We start from the raw sequence: 24,109 nt of genomic DNA on the forward strand, positions 1-24,109 counted from the left end.
GAGCACGGGCACCAGAATAATGTCCCGACTCTCAAGACCTCTTGGCCTCCCTCTTCTCCCTATCCCTACTATGCATACCATCCACTCTCCTAGAAATACTCACCACCTACTAATAAGAAATATCCATCTCCAACTCACGAGCCATGCTAGACCTGATGCTGGGAATGAGCACCTCAATAAACCGGCGAGCCCTCTCGCGAATAGTAGCAACCAAGGCTGGTGCATGCCTAGCCAAGCTAGTGAAACGAACAGCATACTCTGAGACAGTCATAGCACCCTGCCGCAAATGCTCAAACTCTGCACGATGCGTCCCTAAGGCTATGAGGAACATACTCTCTCAGAAACATATCTGAAATATGAGTCCAAGTTAGGGAAGCTTCCTCATCCGGACTGTCTAACTCATAAGTATACTACCACTCATAGGCGGCTCCTCGAAGCTAGAATGTAGTGAAGGAAACCCCGCTCGATGCGAATATACCCATGGTACGGAGGATACAGTAGCACTCATCTAGAAATCCCAGAGCATCATCGGATGCTAGACCACTGAATACAAGAGGCTTGTACTTCCTGAACCTCTCAAGCCTCAGCTGCTCATCCGCGGAAGTCGATGCTCTGTCCTCGGGCTGATCTGGGACTGCAGGTTGTGCAGGAATAATCTTTGGGACCTGATCAACATGCACTCACTGCTCAGGAGTGCGGGCGGTGGGAGTCTATGCTCCTCCCCCCGCCTGAGATGTAATTGCAGCAAGGGGAAGCAACCCTACCTGAGCCAAAGTGGTGTACATGCTCATGAACTGTGCAAGAGTCTCCTGGAAAGCTGGAGTAGTAGTAGCAGTAGGCGTATCAGGTGCATGAACTCCGGCTGGAACTGCTGGTGGAACCTCAATGGCAGCTCGCGTGGGCGCTCTGGCTGCACCACGTGTGCGTCCTCGGCCTCTACCCCGGCTTCGACCTCTGACGGCTCCAGTAGGGGGTGCGGGTGCCTAATCATCTCTGGTAGCACGTGTCCTCACCATCTGTGAGAGAACAGATGACAGAAGTTTAGAATTGTGATATCAAAATCTCGCATGACAAGAAAATCAAATGAAGTGGAATTTTCCTAACAGTTACATAGCCTCTCGTAGATAAGTATAGACGTCTTTGTACCGATCCGCGAGACTCTAATAAACCGACTTGTGATTCATGAATTCTATGAACCTAGAGCTCTGACACCAACTTGTCACGACCCAAGTTCACCCTTTGTGAAATTTCGTGATGGCACCTAGACTCTACGATTAGGTAAGCCTAACAATTGCGGAAAAAGAAACAAAATGTGGAAAAACTAATAAAAACTGAAGGTAAGCAAATATAAAAACGTTTAAGATGCTGCTCGGCATATACTAATACAAGATCTCAAAAACTGAACAACTTCCCAAAACCCGAAATCTCATGAAATCACAAGCTGTTTAATAACTACAAGGGTCTAACTCCAGAATGTCCAAACAAAAGTAAATACAGAAGGTCTAATACTGTAAGAGAGAATGGAAAGGGACTCCTCGATCTGCGGATGCGGCAGATATACCTCAAAGTCTCTGGAGAATCGCCTCGCCTCAAGGGTAGTAGGGCTAAATCGAAGTGTAGGGCTAAATCGAAGTACCTGGATCTGCACATGAAAAATATGCATAGAAAGGGCATGAGTACACCACAACGGTACTCAATAAGTGTCAAGACTAACCTCAGTCAAGTAGTGACGAGGAAAGTAAGGGCCCTACTGATTATAGCTTAAAACCCAGGTAAAATAGTATAGAATATGATAATATAAATGCTAACAGTATGAAGTAACACAGGGTAATAAGAATAACAACAACTATAACAAAGACAAAATAATCACAGAAGGAATACAGCTCAACACAGACATAACAACCGGGGATATCCCAGGATACCGTCCTGTAGTCCCCAAATGTAAATATCCAGTTATAAAAGTGCAGGGGGATCTACCAGAATACAAATCCGCAGTCCCAAAGTAAACATGCAGGGGAATCTCCCAGGATACCGTCCCGTAGTCCCAAATTAAACACACAACAGCAACACGAAGAATATTAAGTAAAATCCAAATTTCATACCAAGGTAAACACGTATTTCTAACCTAGCATTGCTGCACATAATTCAAATAAAGTAGTGGAGCAAGTAAAGCAATTAAGTCAATTAGACATGCTTCCCTAAGCTAACAGTACTTAAATTGTAAGTAGTATAAATAGGAAAGGAAACACAATTATAGTTACTTAATGAAAACAGAATTTTCAACAATAAGCACAAGTACGCACTCGTCACCTCACGTACAAGGCATTTCAAATATCAACAATTCCAAATCCTAAGGGGAGTTCTCCCACACAAGGTTAGGCAAGCCACTTACCTCGAACCGACTCAAAATCAACCTGAAACCGCGCTCTTGCCACGAGTACTCGACTCCAAATGGCCCAAATCTATTCCAATCAATTGCATAATGTAAATATAACTTCAAGTAACTGATTCCACTAATTAATTCTAAGTTAATACTCGAAATTAGGAAAAATGACCTAAACGTCCCCCGGGCCCATGTCTCGGAATTAGGTAAAAGTTACAGATTATGAATCCTCATTCACTCATGAGTCTAATCATACCAAAATTATCCAAATCCAATATCAAATCCCCAATAAAAACTCAAAAATTAGATCTAAGAACTTTTCCAAAGTTTTCCCCAATTTCTCACCCCAAATCCGAAATTAGATGATGAATTCATGTTTAGATTAATGGGTTATAAGAAAAAAGAAGTTAGGAATCCAATCGATATCTCTGAAAATCTCTCAAAATCTCGCTCAAATCTGAGCTCCCAAGCTCTAGTTTTGATAAAAATGGCCAAACCCTCGACTTTGAAATTTTATATTCTGCCCCAGGCAAATCCTTAATCGCGATCACGGAAGCTTCCATGCGATCGCGAAGAGCAACTTCGCTGGCTCCTAGATTCAGTCTACACGAACGTGATGCTTCCGCTGCTCAGCTCAACGTGATCGTGGTTGACCTCACGTGATCGCGAAGAGTAACTTCCACTCCCCATATGCCTCACTTCTTCCTCTTCGAGAATGCGGCGTAGCCCAAGCGTTCGTGATTCAACTCCTACCAATACTACGCATTCGTACTCCCTTTCCCGTGATCGCGTAGAACAAAATCCCCTCTGCCTCATCCAAGACTTCACGAGCCTCCTCACGCGATCACGATGAAGAAAAGTCTGCAACAAAAGTCAGCAAAAATCTGATCCTTCTCCACGTCCAAAAATGGTCCGTTGAGAATCCGAAACACACTCGAGGCCCACAGGACCTTAACCAAATATGCCAACCAATCCTAAATATCATTCATACTTGTTCCAACCTTCGGAATGCTCAAAACAACATCAAAACACCAATTTAATATCGGATTCAAGACTAAGAACTCCAAAAACTCTCAAATTATGCTTTTGATCAAAAAGTCTATCAAACTTTGTCCGAATGACCTGAAATTTTGCAATCACGTCACATTTAACACTACGGAGCTACTCCAACTTCCAGAATTCCATTCCGACCCTGATATCAAAATCTCACTATCGAACCGGAAACTTCAAAAATTCAACTTTCAGCATTTCTAGCCTAAATAAGCTACGGACCTCCAAAATACAATCTGACACATGCCCCTAGGCCCGAAATCACCCAACAGAGCTAACAGAACCAACAGAATTCCATTCTGAGTCCGTCTTCATACTGCTCCGACTACGGTCCAAATTCTAAAGCTTAAGCTCTCTTTTAGGGACTAAGTGTCCCAAAACATTCCAAAACTCAAAACCAAACATCCCGGCAAATCAAAATAGCAAAAACAAATATAGGGAAAGCAGTTAATAGGGGATCGGGGCATTAATTCTTAAAACGACCGGCCGGGTCGTTACAATTTCTTTACAAAATAAGTACACCTTTTCTCTTTCATTGCCTTCCATCAAAAGCCACCTAAGTTCCCTCATTACTTCTTCTAGCGCTCATTTTACAATTAAAGTGCTTTAAGAGGTAAAATGATCAAAATAATAATAATTAAGAACAAAAAGGGAAATAGGCTTGTTATGTGGTTGCCAATTAAAAGTCTATAGGCTCAAAAGGGTTAACTAGGTATAATTTTATTTGTGGTAAGCATTAAGCTCAAAAAAGATCAAAGAAAGCCTAAAATTATTTTTCAAACCAAGCATCATCTAAGATTTCGCTTTAATTCACATGTCAGGCAAGGTCTAGACTCTAGTGAAATGACATGGACTACATAAAAACCTTACTACATATGGCACATGACTCACTAAGGACGGTTCCATTCCGACTTTCAAACAATTGCAGATATTCACGAAGCCACAAATTATTAAGCATTAAGCACAAAGTGAATGCAAGCCAAAAAAACGAGTCATATGCGTCAATAGACATGCTATCTAATTCAACAAGGCATCATAAGAAATTTCAAACCATAGAGAAGGTAATACACATGCTACAGCCTAATTATGCTACTATCAAACAAGTCAAAAAGGCGCCTAGAAATCTCATATTTCCTATTCTTCTATTCCTACATCCTAATCTACTCTAGAAATAAGCAAATTACCACCGGTTCAAACTAAATCCCATAGAAAAGAATCGAGACAAAGAAAAACCACGGGGGTTATTACTACCTAAAGAAAAAATAAAAAAATATGTTTTTGGATTTTTCTATATTTCAATTTTGTTTGTATTTTTTGTTAGACTTTAATCCCTCAAGAAAACTGTCTAGGAGATCCATCATGGGAAAAGTCCTCATTTTTCTAAAGAAAATATTTCTTTTCGATTTTTCTGTATTTTTGCTTCTTCTTTTTTTCGAATCAAATTAACTACTACTAATTCAATAAAAGTACCACTAAAATGATAAGCTAAATTTTTTATTTTTTATTTTGTCTCATTAAGCTAAAATAGAAAACAAGAAGATAATAACTACTAAACTAAAATAGAAATAAGAAGTTATTAGTTAATCTGCTATATTTACATATCATAGGGGATTTTCCACCCCAGACTTAAATCATGCAGTGTCTTTAATGCATATAAAAGCAATGAAAAGCAAGTAATGTGGTAATAAAACTCTCATCATAGAAGGCACTATCACCAGCTGCCCAATCCTCATCATCATCGCCTTGCTCAGCATCCTCATCTACTTCCTCCTCATACTGCTCTGGCTCGGCCTCGGAGCACTCATGTGTGTTGATATCTTCATCCTCGGGTAATTTCAGGTCCTCGCCAAGCCCAATCAGATGTTGGGCATGCGCATTGAGCGGAAAATGCTCATGTAAGTTGGCCCGCTCCTCTGTAGTAGCTAGTCTCCCTCCAATCTAGAGCTACAATTCAAACATCCCATAAAAATGGGCCATGAAGGTATCATCGCGAGCATTGTGCTCGGCACCAGTAAGCGCAGTCATATCATTCTCCTTCTTTGCCCGGATGTTGGTAATATTGGTCCCTCTGAGTGGTGCCGAAACGACTATATTGAACTCCGGATCCTCCTCTACTTCCTCATTTCGTGGATACGGTGTCAACATGTTAGCAAAGAAAAACCTATCTATCCTCTTTCTCTTTCACACATGCGCCATCTGGTGGCGTATCAAAGGGCCCACATTCAGCTTTTGGCCGGTCATTAAGAAATAAAGCAAGCACTCCCTCTCACGCCCGATCACAGTATCATGGTTGCATTATAGCAACCGTGTATTGATCAATTTCAACCAAACCTGATCTTCCTTTCGGCTTCATCTTCTTTTTGGAAGTTTTATATGACAGTGAAACTTTTTTTTTTCACAGACCCACGCAGCCACAAATTTGATAGCACATAAAGCGTATCTAAGCTCTCGATATGTCGGGTGGGCAATGATTTTACCCAAGGGATCATGTGGAATATCCGGAGCTCCCAAGTAGTTGCATAGAGCAGATGAAGAAAAATCAATCAATCTTCCCCATATTGGCACATAGTGCTCTGGTTCATCTGGATCATATCCAGCATAGAACTCGCGAATAAGGTTCACATTAATATCCCAAGGGTTGCCGAACACATAGCTCAACCCAAGCTCATGAATTGACTTCCATATTGCTGGATACTTAACTCGTAAACGATGCTCATCAATAGCTAAATCGGGGTACATATGCTTAGGCCGGCAAATCTTGTACCATGCCTTGGTGGATGGGGCTATAATCTTAATCATATATTCACGCTATCCCTGAGGCCTTGGGCATGAGGCTTCCATGGCTGCAACTGCCTGTAATCTCTCAGCCTGATTCGAAATAGACTCTCCTCCTTTCCGCTTTATCGGTGGCGGTGCAAAGGAGGTCTTGCTTTTAGCTGGGGCAGTAACTTTGCCTTTTCCTTAGTTAGTTGGTAGTGTATTTGGTTTCAGATGGACCATTTTCGTACCTTCACAAGTGGATGTTAGTCAACTTTAGAGGGCATTGAATCAATTCGAACATGGTCGTACGACCCCACACTTAAAGGTTTAGCACATGGGGCTCAACAAAATTGGAGCTACTTAGACTTCACCCCCTTTATTTTAAGCATGCTTGTATCTTCCATTCAATCAATGTCACAAAGATGTATAATACAATTCTTATACATTTAACCACAATTCTTGGCTCTGATGAGCCACCCCACACTTAAAATTTTAAGGGACGTATAACAACATAGCACTCATGTAACAATCCTGGAGGCTCAGGCTCCAATAGAGACAAAGAATGCCTTTACAGTATTTTGAAAAACACTTGGTGTGCACTAGTGCCATGGAAGTGCTTGTGTAGGTGAGAGATTGCATCACCCTCTCAAATCGACTTGGGAACTGAGTGTGAACACTCGTTTAAACAACAACAATACCACTCCCATAAGCTTCATGGGGTTGGGACAAACATGCACATTATTACCATGAAGAACATTTCCAAAGGCTGCAAGAGATTACTACTCCAACTAATTCGAGATTAAGGGGAGGGTAGAAATCATACCTTAGATGTTTGAGATAGAGGACTGATCTTCAATTAATAGTGAGATTACGTGAATGATTGTGTGAGAGGGGAGTTGGGGAATTTCCGGTGAGTGGGAGGGAGAAGAGGGGGAGGTAGTGTTGTTCTTGAGCAGGAAGAGAGAGTATTTAGGGAGGAGTTGGGAGATTTTTAGTTTAGAGGGAGAGAGGCTGAATGGTTTTGTTTTGGGGGATGGGCATTTTAATTTGTTGTGTGCGTGTATGTTTCAGTTTTATAGGGAAAAGAAGAAGAAAAGGAAAAAAATCTTACCTGGCGCCGCGAGGCCAGACGCGACGTGGGACTCGCGATAGACCAGACGACGCGTGGGTTGAGGTGCGCTTGGGGCTGGGTGACGCGAGGCAGGGCGCATGCTAGAGCTCGCCTTTGAGCTCACGGCGCTTGCTTGGATGCGAGAACAGGCAAGTGATAAAGCTCGCGACGCCCAGGCTATTGCAAGCTAGGTCCTTCGCCTGGCATATTCTGAGGCGCAATATAGTGCGGTTTTCGCTTAATTCTTGACTCCTGGTCACTTACTTTCAATTTTCACATGCCCGTACCTAATCAGCCAACCTGAAACCATTCAACATAAACTCATTAGTCCCTAAAATAAAAAATAAAAAATAAACTACTCTAAGAAATGGGTTGCCTCCCAACAAGCTCCTTACTTAATGTCACGACATGATGAATACAACATTACAATGGATTGCCTCCCATGAAGTGTCTGATTTAACGTCGCGGCATGATGCAGTCAACTGTGATCAAGGCCACTCTACACTTAAGGGTCGTTTGGTTGGAATACGATTTATACCGGTATAAGTTATGCCGGTATAAGTTATATTAGGATAAGTTATGTTGGGATTAGTTATGTTGGGATTGTTGTTTGTTCATTATTTGGTATGTTGTATTAAGAATGACAATTCCATAATTTCTAAGAAGAAGGTATAAGTTATATCGGTGCTAATTACCCCACCTTCTATAAGGTATAAGTTATGCCAGTGTTAAAATTAACACTGGGATAACTTATACCTAGTTTGGTAACCAAACAGTATATTAAGGTGGTATTAAATTTTTACATCACGCTTATACCTTCTTATACCTCGTACCAAACGACCCCTTAGGGGTTTCTTCAAATAAATCACTGACATAACTTTTTCCTCATTGTCCATGCTAAGGTAGTATTTTTAGCCTTTGCCCGTTGACTGTGAACTTTTGAACTCCATCTTCCGACTCAATTGCAACTGCTCCCATAGGAGATGGCGACACCTGGTCTGGAGCCAGGAATGAGTTCAACGTACTTTCATGCTTTTTTCTTGTATTTTTGAGCAACTTTCACTCGTCTTTATCTTCCGATGATCCTACACATAAAACAACATATTTACTTCAAAAATTGCACAATTAACCACTAAACTAACAAAATGTATGGCAAGTAAAGTACTAATAATATAAAATTATGGTCAAACATCATAGGTACACAGTCTTTTGTAATTTTTTATTTATTATGTAGGCAAAATACATAGTTTACCTATCAACCTTGCTGTGAAATCTTTGTTACACACCTCTCTTTCACGAAAAACCTTTTACACACTCAACCTTTCAAAAGTGTGGCTAAGACACACTACTTTTGTGCTTGACCAATTTTTTAGATAACATGAAAGTCATGCCCTATTAGGGTCATGACACGTGTCATTGACTTTAAAAAGGAAAAGAATATTCAAAATTAAAATTAAAATCCATCTTCTTCATTTTTTCATTTTCTATCTCAAGCACCATTGTTGCTACCACCATGATTGTTTGTGAGAAAGTTTCTAACAACACTAAAATTCAACCACACTATCTACACAACTGGCTGAAAAGAATCGAGTAACAAACTGAGTTCAATAACCCAACAATCAAAACGACCCAATTGAATTTTCAAGCCTTTTTTGATTCCCCAACAATGGCGAATTCTAGATTTTTTCACCAAACCTTCAATACTACTGTTAAAGTTTTTAAATCTATCACAAATAAATAGTTTTCACAATACTTGGATAATAAACCGACAAAATTCGCTCAATTTTAAATCTAAAATTGATATGTTCTTTCAAAAATTTTATTTGGGAAAAAAAATGAGGGGGAGGGAGGTGAGGAGAAGGCCAGAGGGAGGGAGAGGGGTTCTTGTAGGGAGGGGAGACAAAAAGTGAGATTTTTTACGGGCTTCACATGTTTTTTTGTGTGTAAATACGTAAGTGCTATCTGGTCAAAAGTAATGTGTCTAATAGGTAAATTATGTATTTTACCTATTTTGTACTCTATTATTATTGACTGATCTAGCTAGCAATTTATTATGTTAGACTTCTAACATATACAAATTTCAAAACTTCAACTTAATAAGTTATTCAAACTTTAACTTTGATGAGATGTTTGCTCGCTTTTCAACTATTATTTTAATAATTTTCTTCTATTACCATATCATAAAACTCAAACATCATAAACATCGTGTCCATTTAAATAGCAACATATAAGTTAAAATAGATAGAATATCACTTTATACGTACATTTTAAAAAGTGGAGTGGACATATATATCATATATCTGGAAGGATGAGTTGTTTGAAAATATAAATGAGAACCCAAATAACTTGACTTGAAACACATAAAATCTAAAAGTGATATCTCTTTTACGAGATTGCTATGAGATTATATATAAATAATTTTAGTAAATATGACAAGCCTATTAATTTGTAAGAACACTTTTGATTTTCAAGTGCACGATTTTGGAAAATATAGACTTTTTGAAGGAGACAACAATATTAGAAGATTGTTGTTTTTCTGCAAAGCAAATAGTAACAACTAACAACTTATAGTGAAGAAATACAACTTAAGAACACAACTTTTTATTTGAAAAGCATTTATTTGTTGTTTATATTATAACAATAGTCTAATATGAGTAGCTAACAAAGCTAGCCCAAATTGAAATGTCTTAATTAAAATTCTCTTAAAATATTGCACGTCAAACACTATAAAATTTATATTGTCAGATTAGAAAATAAACAAATAGTATACTTTATTTCATTATTTGCCATTATTGAATGGTGACGAGATCAAGAAGCAGTCCAGCTCCCCTTACCCATGCGCCATGCCTTTCTTTCCTTTAGTTGAAACGTAATACGTCAAAACCAATTCTCTCTTATTGTTAATAGAATAGTAAAGAGATATTGAAAGAACAAATTAAGAAAAAAACAAATAAGGATATCAGTTGATCACAAAAGCTTCTTTTCTGGTTCCATGACCAAAGTATCATCCAAAGGTCATATGTACATTATTCTAAGATGGTGTTTAGCTAAGCTTATAAGCTGGTTAAACTGGCTTATAAATATTTTTTGGCTTATTTACGTGTTTAACAAAATTAAAAGTGTTTATCAGTTAAGTACTTGTAAGCCAAAAACAAGCCAAAAGTCATAAGTTAGTCTCCCCAACTTATCAAATTTCACCTTATAAGCACTTTAGGTTTGACCAAAATATTTACTATTCTATCCTTAAAATACTTCTTTTTAAAACAAAACTTTTTGTATACCCAGTTTTTCAACTGCTTATTATTAATTTCAGTATTTTTATCCAAACACGTAACTGTTTATTTTTTAAATCAACTTCAGCAATTAAAAGTGTTTTTCAGCACTGAATGTTTATCAGCTACTCTAAATCAGCTAAGTCAAACGGGCTCTAAATTTATAACTCATACAACAGTAAAGCTTTGTCCTAATATCATCACCAAGAAAATAGGCATTTTTGGGTTGACGTGGCCTTTTTTATTTTTCTTTTTGTTTTTCAATCCATTATTTTAATAAAATGTGTATGTGTGTGTGTGTTTTTTTTTGTTGGGGGTGGGGGGGGGGGGATTGGAAAAGAGGGTTTAGGGAAGGAAAGTTCAAAAATCCTTGAAGACATTTGCCCAAAATGATTTGTTTAGTTACTTTCTGAGTAATAATTTTCAGGTTTTCTAAAAGAAGCTTTTCCATATGAAATCTATTAATTTTTAAGTACTATTACCTATTAAAATGAATATATCTTTAAAAATAATTGTTAAAACCAGCTGGTTCTCTTCAAAGTAAATGAAATAAGACGGCTTACATTATATTAAAATGTCTTGGGGAAGAAAATTAATATGATATATAATTCTCACATCACTGGTCACTAGGGATGTATATATAGGTCGGGTTGATTCGAATTTTTCAATTACCAAATTAAATTAGTTGTGTCGGGTTATTAAATCTAAAGACAAATCAAACCAATAAAAGTCAGATTTTTTATCTCGGGTTTTTCGAATTTTTTTGATTTTTTTTATAAAGTCTTCATAGCATAAAACATAGAATTTGTGCTCCAAATATTTCTTTAATCCTAGTAAGACAGAATTATATAAGGTATTTCTCAAGAAAATAACATAAAATGTGATATGAGTCATGGTGTTGTTAAAATAAATACGACTAATAAATACTATTATTTACATGACTAAACACTAAAAAAATATATGCATTATACATTTTATTTAAACCATGAAAAAACAAAAAAATAGATATCCAACACTATTCTCATTTCTAGTACAATTAAATTGAATGTCTTTTGTTAGCGTTAGTATTGATTTTTGATTTTGGTTTGTGATTTCTTTGAGTTACTAACATTTATGGACAAACTGCACCAAACTAAACCGATATATAGTTGATTTGATTTTATTTTGATAAAAGTCGAACCAACCCGATCAATGTACACCTCTAGTAGTAATAATAACACTAATAATAAATAATAAATAATAAATAATATATAACATAACATAATATAATGTAAGGTAACATAGCATTCAGAAAGTGATTATTAGAGATCTTCAAAACAGATATTATTATTCTATTAAATATTACATCTTGTAAAAGAATGTCAAATATTTTTAAATATATTTTAAAGAAAATTCGATATAATGTGTAAAATATATGTATATATAAAAATTATATATTTATATATCGGGTTCGGATTTTTTTAATTAATATCAAATTAAACCTAATCGAATTTTTTTTAATCGGTTTAATTTATCTTTTCGGTTTGGTACGATTTTCCGGTTGAGTTTTAACCCCCGATTACTACCAACAAAAAGAAAGGAAAATACTCAAAATAGATACAAGCAACAATCAAAAGGAGCTTTCATATTAAAGAGAACATAACGGCCTAATGAATCAAACATATCTTCCTCTTCCCTTTCCCTCCCTTTTTCTCTCTGTTAATTAATCATCCAACTGAAAGTCTCAAAATAGCTATCAATTATTTCCTCATTTTTTTCTTCTTGATATCTCCGCTCTTGAACTAATCACAACCTTGGTTTCAACGTTATACTACTACTTCAATTTCTCATTTTTCTTGTTGGTTTTTCTCTAAAGAGACTTTTAATACAAATTCCATATACTTTTTGTTGAATTCTTGGTGTTTTTGCATTATTCCAATATAAGCTTTGGTTTCAATTTCATCTCTTTTGATCATGGCTTCAATGCCTAGTTCCATTCAGTTTTCTCTACAAAGATCAAATTTTTCTTCAACCCACAAAGTTGCTAGTACAAATTTAGTTCCTTTGAGAAGTCTATCAGTTGTTTCAAATTCCAAAAGCTTTGAACTTTCACCTGTGGGGTTATCTAGAAAGCCCCTGAAGTTAGTTAAATGCAGTCAACTACTGAAGCCAAGAAACACTGTTGATGTTTTTATCACAAAGGCTGCAGCTGCTGATTCAGAGGGTCATGACATTGAAATTACTGATGGGTTTGATTTTCTTTTTCTTTTTATATTTTGGACTTTATTTTTCATTTTATTTACAAATTTTACAGTATTATTTTATTGATTTTCAATTTTGTAAGCAGGTATGCTAAACCAACTAAAGGCTTTCCTGAAAAATTTCCAGCTCTAGTTACTGGATTCTTTTTCTTTACGTGGTAAGCTGTTGGGTGACTTTTGGACTAGCAAGTTATTTGACTTGTAAATCTTTTACTAGCTTTTTTTGGTTACTTTTTGTTTTTTCAAAGAAAGAGTTTTTTTTTTGGGAGGGGTGAGGGAGGGGGGGGGGGAGATGGAGGGGATATGGATTGAAAAAGGTAAAAATGAGGAACTGTGATGGTCAATTTTCATATTGGACACAGCGACGAAGCCAGGAACTTATATAAGAGGATTCAGAAAAATAAACTGCTACACTAGAATTTTTCCTTGTGTCAAGGAGATTCAACGGAATATATATAGAATTTGTCTTTACTCCATTTGCTTGGTATAATCTTTCGACAAAAGGGATTCGATTGAACACCCTTCACTCCACCTAGTTCTGCCACTGATTGGAGATATAGTTTTACATTTATCTGATAGCTAAAAGTTTCTTATGCCAATTTTCAAATGAATCTGATCATTAAGTCTTCTAATGAAGGTATTTTCTGAATGTGATTTTCAATATACTCAACAAGAAGGTCTACAATTATTTCCCATACCCATAGTAAGTGCCATTAGTAATTTGAGAGACTGTTAAATCTAATATCCTGTTATGCAAATAAAGAAAATGACAGCTCCCCTTGAGTTTAACTTCTTGAACATGATTTTTTTTATGCTTTTGCAGCTTTGTTTCAGTTGTACATCTCCTAGTTGGAGTAACCTATTGTCTTATTAGTTGGTCTGTTGGTCTACCTAAACGTGCAGTAAGTTTCATTTTTCTGCATTATTTATATATATTTTGTTAATATGCTCATCAGCTGGCTTTAATTAACTTGCTTGCATTGGTCAAATTATATGATAAGCCCATCAATAAGGAACTTCTGGCACTGCTCACTCCAGTAGCATTTTGTCATGCTCTTGGACATGTTATGTCTAATGTATCATTTGCAACTGTTGCTGTATCCTTCACTCATACCATCAAAGGTAATAACTCAACAAGAGACACTACTTTAGCTCGCTAATTTTTTTGTTTTGAATAACGGATGCTTATAAATTTATACAGTTCAAATAAGTAGATATGACATCATTACATAAATAGTGGTTGTTAAGGCTGATATATGGCATCTGAAATTAGTTTTAGAAATAAAAAACAGTTCAGAATACTTCATTACAAACTTATTCTGGAAAAACTGACATTTTCTCATTGTTGTTGGACAGCGCTGGAGCCGTTCTTCAGTGCAGCTGCTTCTCAGTTTGTCTTGGGGCACCAGATTCCCATCTCTCTGTGGTTATCACTGACCCCTGTTGTCATTGGTAAGTGTCATATATAGCACTGTTTTTCTTTTCTTCCACTAGTTCCAACATTTACCAGCTGCTCAAAAAATCTTGGCTGTAACCGCAAAACTCAAAACAACTTTTACAGTATCCCATAGAAAAAAAAAACTTACTTAGAAGATTAACCACGTACGTTGGATGACCAACAAATCCTCAACACTGAGGTTCTACCTCATTCTTCTTGCCAACCTAGCCTGCTCAAATTCTGATCAAAACAAAACTGATGGCTGAAACTTTTTAGGGGTATCGATGGCTTCATTGACTGAACTGTCATTCAATTGGACTGGCTTCACTAGCGCAATGATCTCAAATATTGCTTTTACTTACAGAAGTATCTACTCAAAGAAAGCGATGGTAAGTATTTTCCCCATATGGTACTACTCTGCTCTGATATAAACTATGCCAGCATTACCTTCACGCTGGACTAAATATACAGGTAGGCTTACTAACATCCAAAAATGCATTGAAACTCATCTCCATTTCTTGGTATGTTGTTTTTCGCAGACTGGAATGGATAGTACAAATGTATACGCATATATTTCAATTATGGCCCTCCTCTTTTGCCTCCCTCCAGCCATATTTGTAAGTTTGCTTTGCTCAGAGATGCTTTAACCTGCTTTCTCAGTATATTATGAAGATAGAACTAATTGGTGGCAGCAATATGCAATGTCAGATTGAAGGACCCCAACTAATGCAGTATGGTTTCAGGGATGCCATTACTAAAGTTGGCCTTTATAAGTTCTTATCTGACCTCTTTTGGATAGGGATGTTCTATCATCTGTATAACCAGGTAGGCATCGCGTATGTGAATAATCAATGCATTAGGGTTTTAGTAGAGTTTATAATCTTTTCATAGTTCAAGTTTTTCTGGTTAATTTCCTCGAGTTAATTCCTCTAATTTCATAAAATTTATAATTTTTTACCTTTGCAGGTAGCTACCAACACATTAGAGCGGGTTGCGCCACTTACACATGCTGTTGGAAATGTACTGAAGCGAGTTTTTGTGATTGGTTTCTCTATTGTGGTATTTGGTAAGCGTATGCTCTAATATGCTCTCACCACAATACATGTGTTTTTATATATGTCAAACGAATGAATTATGAGTTCTTGATACTCTACAATTGAAGTGTGCGTCTGTCTGTCTGCAATATAAAATTAAAGGATAAGTAAACTTTGCCTGATACTAAGATTTTTAGATTAACTTTCCTGATAGTATCAATCAAGAATTCTCGAAGTCCAAGCATCCCTCGAGCTAAATTGAGAGTCCTTGTTGACGAGTTCTTTTCAACTCTGGTTGCCAAAGTTCCCACTGACGGCTAAGAAATCTGTCTGTTACATTTCTGCTGCAGTGCATAAAAGCTACTGGTGCATTGTACAACTTAACTTTCAACACTGTGCTTCATGACCTTGATAATTGTCCAGATTCTTGATTCAGTATGTTAATTTGTTCTGTGCTTAACTGTTTCAAAACTTTGCAGGGAACAAGATATCAACTCAAACTGGGATTGGTACTGCAATAGCCATTGCAGGTGTTGCTATCTACTCTTTAATAAAGGCAAGGATGGAAGAGCAAAAGCGGGTTAGTCCTTAAAGAACCATCTAACCTCATTCTTCCTTTTCTCTGTCTATCCAAGTGTACTACTACTGTCCTCATCCCAGTAACGTGATCATAACTTAATCTGGTCGCACAAAAATATTTGAACACTTCAAGAATAAAAGCTAGTACACAACAACTTCAAAAGATCTAACTTCATTTAAAAATTTGAATTTTTACCATAATGTGGTGTAACTATATAGAAAGAATCAGCTTTCCAACTTTAGTCCTGCTTTAAGATATTCTTCTACCACCAGCAATTTAACACAAAAATCAAACTTTTTTGTTCTTTTTGAACAGTCTCGTTTCATTACATAGGGAATCTTAAGAGGTCAGTTGGTCGGCTATCTAAACGTCCACCTTCTTGGTGGGGGTTCTATTCCCCACCTTGTAATCCCCTACACCATTTCCACCCCCCACCCCCACCCCCCCACCCCACCCCTGTGTACAATTTAAAAAAAAAAAAAGTTAAAAAAAATGTAGCACTACATATAATGGAATGGAACCAGCAGAATTCCATTTTGAACAAAGTGTTCTTATGCAAAATTAGCAGTCAGACCTACACGTGCTGTTTGACTTATAATTGAGGTTAAATTTGCTCTCTATATGTACCTAATTTTTTCAATAAAAAGCCATATTACTCCGAATTTGGCTGCCTTTCAAGCAAAATGGAAGTTGTAGAAAATTGAATGCACTGCTTTAATAATCTTGTCTATTTTCAGAAAGCTGCCCTTGCTCATGCATAATAGGGCACATTAACAAAGCAGGGGGAAAGACTGGAGACAAAAAGTACCAAGCAGTGCAGAGACGATCTGATTAATGCAGGAGAATAGTTACCTCATCTCAGCTATGGCTTTTTAATTATTTTAGTTCACTTGTTTCTTCTGTACAATTGTGAATTTGGCCTCATTTTGTTGGTTTGAATATTCACAAGGTAGATAAAAGCTGATAAATTCAGCGGGCAGTAATCCCAGAAAATAAGACTCTAGATTACATTTTGTTTTTTCAGTTGTTTACTGAGCTATTCAAAAGATTACAGTGATGCAAAGAATATAATACAATTCGTAAATAGTTTGAACAATTACCTCCAGATGTAGAGGATACAGTACTGCAGATCAGACAATTTTATTTCATTTGAAGTGAGTAAATATTCACAGTGGAAAAAGGATGCTAGATTCATCTCAGTACCATGAATCCCTGACAAGTTCACCAGCAAAATGGTCATTGACATAAGAAACAGAATCAATTTTGCAGAAGACGAAAAGCAAGAACCGAATGAAAATTTGTATCTAATGTAACATTTTCAGCATGAAAATTGTGCTACAATTGTTTACCAAGACCTTGATCTCATTGCAATAGTAGCAATGCGTCTTTGCTTTTCCTCTTCCTAAAGGGTACAAAAGAATATGAAAATGCGAAGAAATTCTAATTAGCCACTCCATGGCTTAATCCCAACCAGAATTTTATAATTTATAGACATTGGATAAAGGCTAAGGCCAAGGACACACGATGCACAACATCACCAGATTTCGTCAACTCCATCTGCACGTTAATGTCATACTTGTGGATGCTCTCCTGGAGAAGAGGGAAAGAGACCCTAGGATAGCTTTAAATTGCTATAAGCAATGATATCTAATCAACCATCTATCAAGTCCTTAGCAAAAAGGTCCCCATTAACAAACTAAAAGGGGCCAACAGATTAGTAGGGTAGACTGTGAAAGTGATCCCAGAGTCACTGCAGCACCATCTATCCGGCATATTCAGTACTGTATTCAAGATTAAACAGCATGTTCCAACGGTTCTCTGTGCCCATTCGGATGTCGAACTATTTGGCCCATGATTCCACCCGATCGTCAGATTCATAGTCCATCTCTCGAGTACATCGCCTTCGGATCTTTTTCAGCATTTCCTTAGATGGTTTATATTGTGCACGCACCTGTACATGATGCCAATTTTTATATTATTAGTCAGCTCAAGCCATTTATTTGAGGGGACTGCAGGGTGGGGTGGGAGAGTGATTGCAGTCAAACTACGAAGTACCATCTCGTCGACAACAGAAATTGCGCCTTTAAGGTCTCTCTTAATCAGTTGAGCATCAACAAGCAGAGAAAAAGTCATTGCATTTGGCTTAACACCTAAACCTACAAAGTGCTCATACACTTTTGCAGCTTCATCCCTCTGCAACAAGAAGAGGAACTGCATCAACATGCATAGAACCATAAGACAAAAGATATGCAAAATGACTAACTCCATTGATTATAAGCTATAGGTCTGCTTAACAAGAATCATTTCACCATAAACAAGGAAAATAAATGAACCTTGAATACTATTTTAAGTAAACAATCATTTAGATATGAACACTGAAAACCATCACAGCTACTAACCAGACGACCTATAATTGCGCTCAAATGTTTAATAGTATCCAAGAAGATTAAGAGAGGGTTAAAGTCAATAGCATGTTATAAGGCCTGGTGTTGTGACAGAAAGAGAAAGAGAGAAAAAAATGCATTGCTGTCCAATGCTTTCATGAAGATTTTACGTTCATTTATTTACCTTTCCTAGCTTCCCAAATGCATTTACCAGAGCATTGTAAGAATGAATATCTGGGGTTAATCCAAATATTCATTCAATTGCGGTGAAGGTCTGATAAGCACGATCAATATCCCATATGTTGGCACAGCCTAGTATTACACAGTTCAAAGCAGTAACAAACTTGTACGGGGGATCTGCCCGGCTCAAATTCTCCAAATAATAGTAAACCTGAACAATATCTTAGGAATCAGCAGCAAGACAAAGTATAACTGTATAAAGTGACCAAATAGGAAAAACCCTCTAACCAACTTTTTTTAAGCAGGTATCCATAGATTTTCGGCACAAAGGCTGTGCAGATACCCGTATTCACAACTCAAAAGAAGCAAAGGAAAGCCCTTGTTCATCTTACAACAAGGAACCTATAATATCTATCACCGATGCAGCATCTTCTAAACACTCCTCTCTTATGCCGAAAGTGAAACAAAAATACGCAATTCATCTTGAATTTCTGCATATAGGTGTTGATTCCTTGAAAAGCCCCCTAACCAACTTAAGCAGACGTAGGGAAAAGCTGGGTGTTCAAATTTGCAGAGTTTTTATTTGGTTAAATGTGTTGGCGTTAGTGCATTTTAATATTAAAGTGTATTATTTCTTGTGAGATAGTGGTTATAAATTGGCAAGAAAGTGATCATTACTTTATTGTAACTCATGAAACCACTAATGCCATGATCTACCACTAATTACCCACTAAAGATTAAATTTTGTAACCACCAACCATGTTCTACAATTTTATTATCCCACTACCTTATTATTTATTTGGAAGAAATTCTACACCTATAAATAGTGGTGTTTCTTCCTTGTGTTTGGTATGGGAAAGTAATTATAGAGAGTGTTTGAATAAAGAGAGGTTAAAGTTGTGAAAAAAGAAGAAGAGAGTTTTTTACTTTTGTTGAAGGAAGGTGTTCATCTTGGTGGAAGTAGGCCTTTGTTTTGATCCTTTTTCTGCCAATACCATATAAGCAGTGTCAGATATCAAAATATATTTCAAGCAGGGACAACTGTACGGTAAGAATTATCTGAAAACCAAAAAGAAAGGCATAGCTACCTTGCATTTCTCTATAATTGAGACTAATATATCCAGCCTGTTGTTGAAAACACAGCTGCGTACCACTCGTTGAATACATCCATGGATAACTTAAAGCCGGATTTCAATGATGAATCAACATATTTTAAGGCATCTTCAATGAGATTGCTTTAAAAAGTAAGCCCATAACCAAGTCATATGACTCATTACTGGTATGATGAAAAAAGAAGAAGAAGAAGGGCACACCATATGTTGGTGTTAGTGCATTTTAATATTAAAATTATAATATTAAAGTGTATTATTTCTTGTGAGATAGTGGTTATAAATTGGCAAGAAAGTGGTCATTACTTTGGTGTAACTCATGAAACCCCTAATGCCATGATCTACCACTAATTACCGACTAAAGATTAAATTTTGTAACCACCAACCATGTTCTACAATTTTATTATCCCACTACCTTATTATTTATTTGGAAAAAATTCTACACCTATAAATAATGGTGTTTCTTCCTTGTGTTTGGTATGGGAAAATAATAATAGAGAGTGTTTGAATAAAGAGAGGTTAAAGTTGTGAAAAAAGAAAAAGAAAGTTTTTTACTTTTGTTGAAAGAAGGTGTTCATCTTGGTGGAAGTAGGCCTTTGTTTTGATCCTTTTTCTGCCAATACCATATAAGCAGTGTCAGATATCAAAATATATTTCAAGCAGGGACAGCTGCACGGTAAGAATTATCTGAAAATCAAAAAGAAAGGCATAGCTACCTTGCATTTCTCTATAATTGAGACTAATATATCCAGCCTGTTGTTGAAAACACAGCTGCGTACACACTTGTTGAATACATCCATGGATAACTTAAAGCCGGATTTCAATGATGAATCAACATATTTTAAGGCATCTTCAATGAGATCTGCTTTAAAAAAGTAAGCCAATAACCAAGTCATATGACTCATCATTAGGCAGAGCTTCTTTATACTCTTTTCCAACCTCAATCATCCTGGCATAAGTAGCACATGGGAATGTCATTATATAGCATTTATGGGGCAAATATCTCATTTAAATGGGCCCCATTCTTATATAAATGGGGCAAATATCTCGTGGACGGTGGCATCAAGAAGGTTCCCTAGTACAGGCATGAAACTCACATTTTTTGCTTGGTGGGCTTTTCAGCAAAAACTAAAGACGAAGGCGCAGGAGAATAGAGGAATATTCAAAATGGAGGAGAGCTACTGAAAAGGATGACATGCAAATAGCAAAAGCTGCCAATCCAATTTTTATTCACTTGACTTGAAGTTTGGCTAGCAAGCAAATCATTTTAGAGTGTTTAGATACCACAAAATATTTTCCGCCAAAAAGGGAAAAATGACTTCCTCACTTGTGGATGAAGTTATTTTCCTTTACCTTTTCCTTTTATATAATATATACATCCCAACTCTTTCCATATCACAAACTTCGACCAACTTGGACATTATTGTCAATTTTTAAACTCCAAGTATCACCAAAACATTATTCTTCCTTATCCTCTACCATGTGTGATTATCAAATAATTTTATTTTATATCCAACCGGAAAACATAAAATGATTTCCCATAAATAAAACATTTTCCAAAAAAACACATATTTCATGGGAAATATTGTCCTCCAGAACAAACTCTTCCCCGACGTCATTCATTTCATTTTCAAGGTAATGGCACCTATGCTTTAGTTATTAAGTAATTAAAGTACTCTAGTAAGGCCAAATGGAGAAGAGAGAGATCTGCAAAGCACTAAGTCAACGCTACAAAACCAGTTAAACACATGAACACGATCTGGCTGAGAATGATGGAGAAGAATAGGAAATGGTTTGCCCATATAGCAGATGATGACTCTCATAAAATAGCTTGAGTATATTTTTCTTAATTATACATCATTTCTGCACATTTGATATGTAAAAGGCAAAACCATCTTGTCACTAATTTTACTTGCAGTCATGCACTTAATCCAATGCTTAGAAACAAAAATGAAAAGGTGTATCACAAACACAACACCCTTATACACAAAAGACAATACTACAACCCTTCTTCACCAGATCCACGAACTAACAACAACAACAACAACAATCTCAGTATATTCCTATAAGTGGGGTCTGGGGAGGGTAGTGTGATGCAGTTGTTACCTCTATCTAGTGAAGGTAAAGAGGTTGTTTCTAATAGACCCTCGGTTCAGAAAGGTGAGAAGAAGAAGAGAATATATACTACTGGAGAGAAAAGGGGAAACTTTCAACTATCTAATAACCTTCGACCTCCACACCTTCCTATCAAGGGTCATGTCCTCAGTACGCTGAAGCGCGTCATGTCCTGCCTAATCACCTCACCCCAATACTTTTTTAACCTACTCGGCGTTTTCTCACACCCGCCATGGCTAACCTCTCACACCTCCTAGGAGCAGCATCAATGCTTCTCTAAATATTCTTTGTAGACAAAACTACTATGCCAAATATGATTTTAGGTCCATTATCTTAAAAGCTACGCCACCTAGAAATTTTCCGTCATATAAACCATAAAACCAAAGCATTCGTGATATCCAAGACTCATAAATTCTACTTCTTAATTTCATCAATTTGTAGGTCTTCAAGCTCAAATTGATATATGGAAAAGCGAAAAGGCAAATCAAAGCAATTTAAGATAATTGAACATTAAAAAGTTCATTCCAAACAAAATACCCTTACACGAAAGAAATAATAGAACCCTCCTTTATTCTATCCATAAGCCAAGAGGCTCCTGAATGTATCCAGAACCATAGTGCAAAATACAAATTTTCATGCATTATCTTTTAAAGACATGTCACCTCAGAAACTAGTACAACAACATAGACTGAATCCCAAACTTGTTGTAGTCAATATGAATCTTTCTGTCCATTTTGCAACATTTGAACCCGTTTCATTCCTATATTCAATAATTAGTTTATGTTCTCTGCTACTAGACTAGAAGTTCTCTCCATTTCTTACTAACATACAAATCTCTAACAAGATCAAAACGAATCTTAGTCTTAGCATATATTAGACCTAATATATATAAACCCGCATGACTAAACATTAATTCATACTAGTTGCGATTGCCTTCTTTGTAAAGACACCCCTTGTAAATATATTTTGGCAATATAAGAAAATTTTTCCGCTTCAAGTTTTTGAATTTATTCTCATGACTATGTAGTTCTCCAAACTCACTACCTACCTACAAAAGAAAAAGAAGGCAAGGCAAAGCAATTTAAGATAATCTAACATTAAATTGAACGATGTATAAACAAACCTGCATAAATAAGAAAATAACTACCTTTGTTCAAGTTTATGTGGCAACATTTCCTTTTTAGTCTGTTCCAAATAGATTGGTAGCTTTCTAAATTTGGAAACAATTTTAACTTAGAATTTTTTATTTTATCCCTTAATGAAAAGTTTTTATAGTAGTACAAATGTTATGACATGATTAAGACCATAAGTAACTTATGGCATGTTTTAAACCATAAGCTTCAAAAGCATTCATTTCTTTCTTAAATTACGTGCATATTCAAACTTTGGCATATGAAGTGGCAAGGAGGGAGTACCTAATTTCGAGTGCGATCAGACAAACAAATATCACACAATGACAAGACGTGTGTATGCTTAGTGTATTTCACTAAATACTGACCGTTCGAGCAATTTGCGAGCTTTCTCGATCCAAGATAAGGGATGCCTCGCTTGATACATAGCTTTAAAGATCAAATTATGCGACGCACTGTTAGCAATCAAACCATACTCCTCCATTTGACCAGCTAATGCCAACAAATCATCAGCCGACGCACCCATCATCAAGTCAGCCCTTAAATAATGATGAAACAAATTAACAACAGGTTTATTCGGCTTCCCGTTCTTATCCAACGACCTAATCCAAAGCTCAAACAGTTGTTTCATATCCTCCCATCTTTGGGTCGTCATCCAATCAGCAAACAGGTTCATCAAACCATGCGTATCAAATGTTTGTGAAATTGCCTGAATGCGAGATGCAAGGGGATTGGTGAAGAAATGATAGGGGTATGACGGAGGAGGAGGATGAGAAGGAGGTGAGGGTGAATGGGGCTCGCCAGTTCTCGTTGTACATTGGGCTGCCGGTAGCAGGATTTGGTGGCATTGGGGTTTGCGGCGGAGATTCAGCGGCGAGTTGGGGTTGTTGTGAGAGAAATGTGAAGGTTGTGATTCATTTTTTGAAGTTGAATATGGCGGCATTGTGAGCCGTTGATTTTGTGGTTAACTTGATTGATTTATAGCGCAAGTTGGTCAAAAGTGTTTTAAAAAAATTGAGATGTTTGGCCAAGCTTTTGCAAGAAAAAAAGTATTTTTGAGGAAAAGCAGAAGAGTTTTGGAGAAGCAGAAAAAAGTAGCTTATTTCCAAATAAAATTTTGAGTAGCATTTTTTAGAAAAATACAAGCTTGGTCAAACACTAATTGCTGCTCAGAAGTGTTTTTCAAACTAATTAGCCAAACACAAAATGTTTTTCACCAAAAGTATTTCTAAAAAAGCACTTTTCAAAATAAGCCGATTTTTGCAATTTGACCAAACGGACTATTAGTCAGGATTGCCAATGAAGCCATTTTGGTATGTACAA

The 24,109-nt window shown here is 36.6% G+C and overlaps 1 protein-coding gene and 1 pseudogene across 2 annotated transcripts; one reads left to right on the forward strand and one right to left on the reverse strand.

Annotated features, from left to right (window-relative positions):
* Nucleotides 1-12,229: 12,229 nt before the first annotated feature.
* On the forward strand, nt 12,230-16,988 carry LOC107826442 (triose phosphate/phosphate translocator, chloroplastic-like). 2 transcript variants are annotated; one of them, XM_016653425.2, is made up of 12 exons: nt 12,231-12,804; nt 12,903-12,974; nt 13,454-13,519; nt 13,640-13,718; nt 13,818-13,938; nt 14,173-14,268; nt 14,531-14,643; nt 14,794-14,871; nt 14,963-15,079; nt 15,221-15,320; nt 15,768-15,868; nt 16,606-16,988. In XM_016653425.2, the coding sequence occupies exons 1-12, from the start codon at nt 12,530-12,532 to the stop codon at nt 16,627-16,629; spliced, it is 1,242 nt and encodes a 413-aa protein (XP_016508911.1). In that variant the 5' UTR covers nt 12,231-12,529; the 3' UTR covers nt 16,630-16,988. The 2 variants fall into 2 exon arrangements, with proteins under 2 accessions (XP_016508918.1, XP_016508911.1); XM_016653432.2 differs by lacking the exon at nt 13,454-13,519 and having other exon boundaries at nt 12,230-12,804.
* Nucleotides 16,989-17,159: 171 nt separating this feature from the next.
* LOC107826432 (pentatricopeptide repeat-containing protein At1g26460, mitochondrial-like) lies at nt 17,160-23,694 on the reverse strand (annotated as a pseudogene).
* Nucleotides 23,695-24,109: the final 415 nt, after the last annotated feature.

Source organism: Nicotiana tabacum, chromosome 18 (assembly GCF_000715075.1).
Source record: "Nicotiana tabacum cultivar K326 chromosome 18, ASM71507v2, whole genome shotgun sequence".
Taxonomy (NCBI): Eukaryota; Viridiplantae; Streptophyta; class Magnoliopsida; order Solanales; family Solanaceae; genus Nicotiana; species Nicotiana tabacum.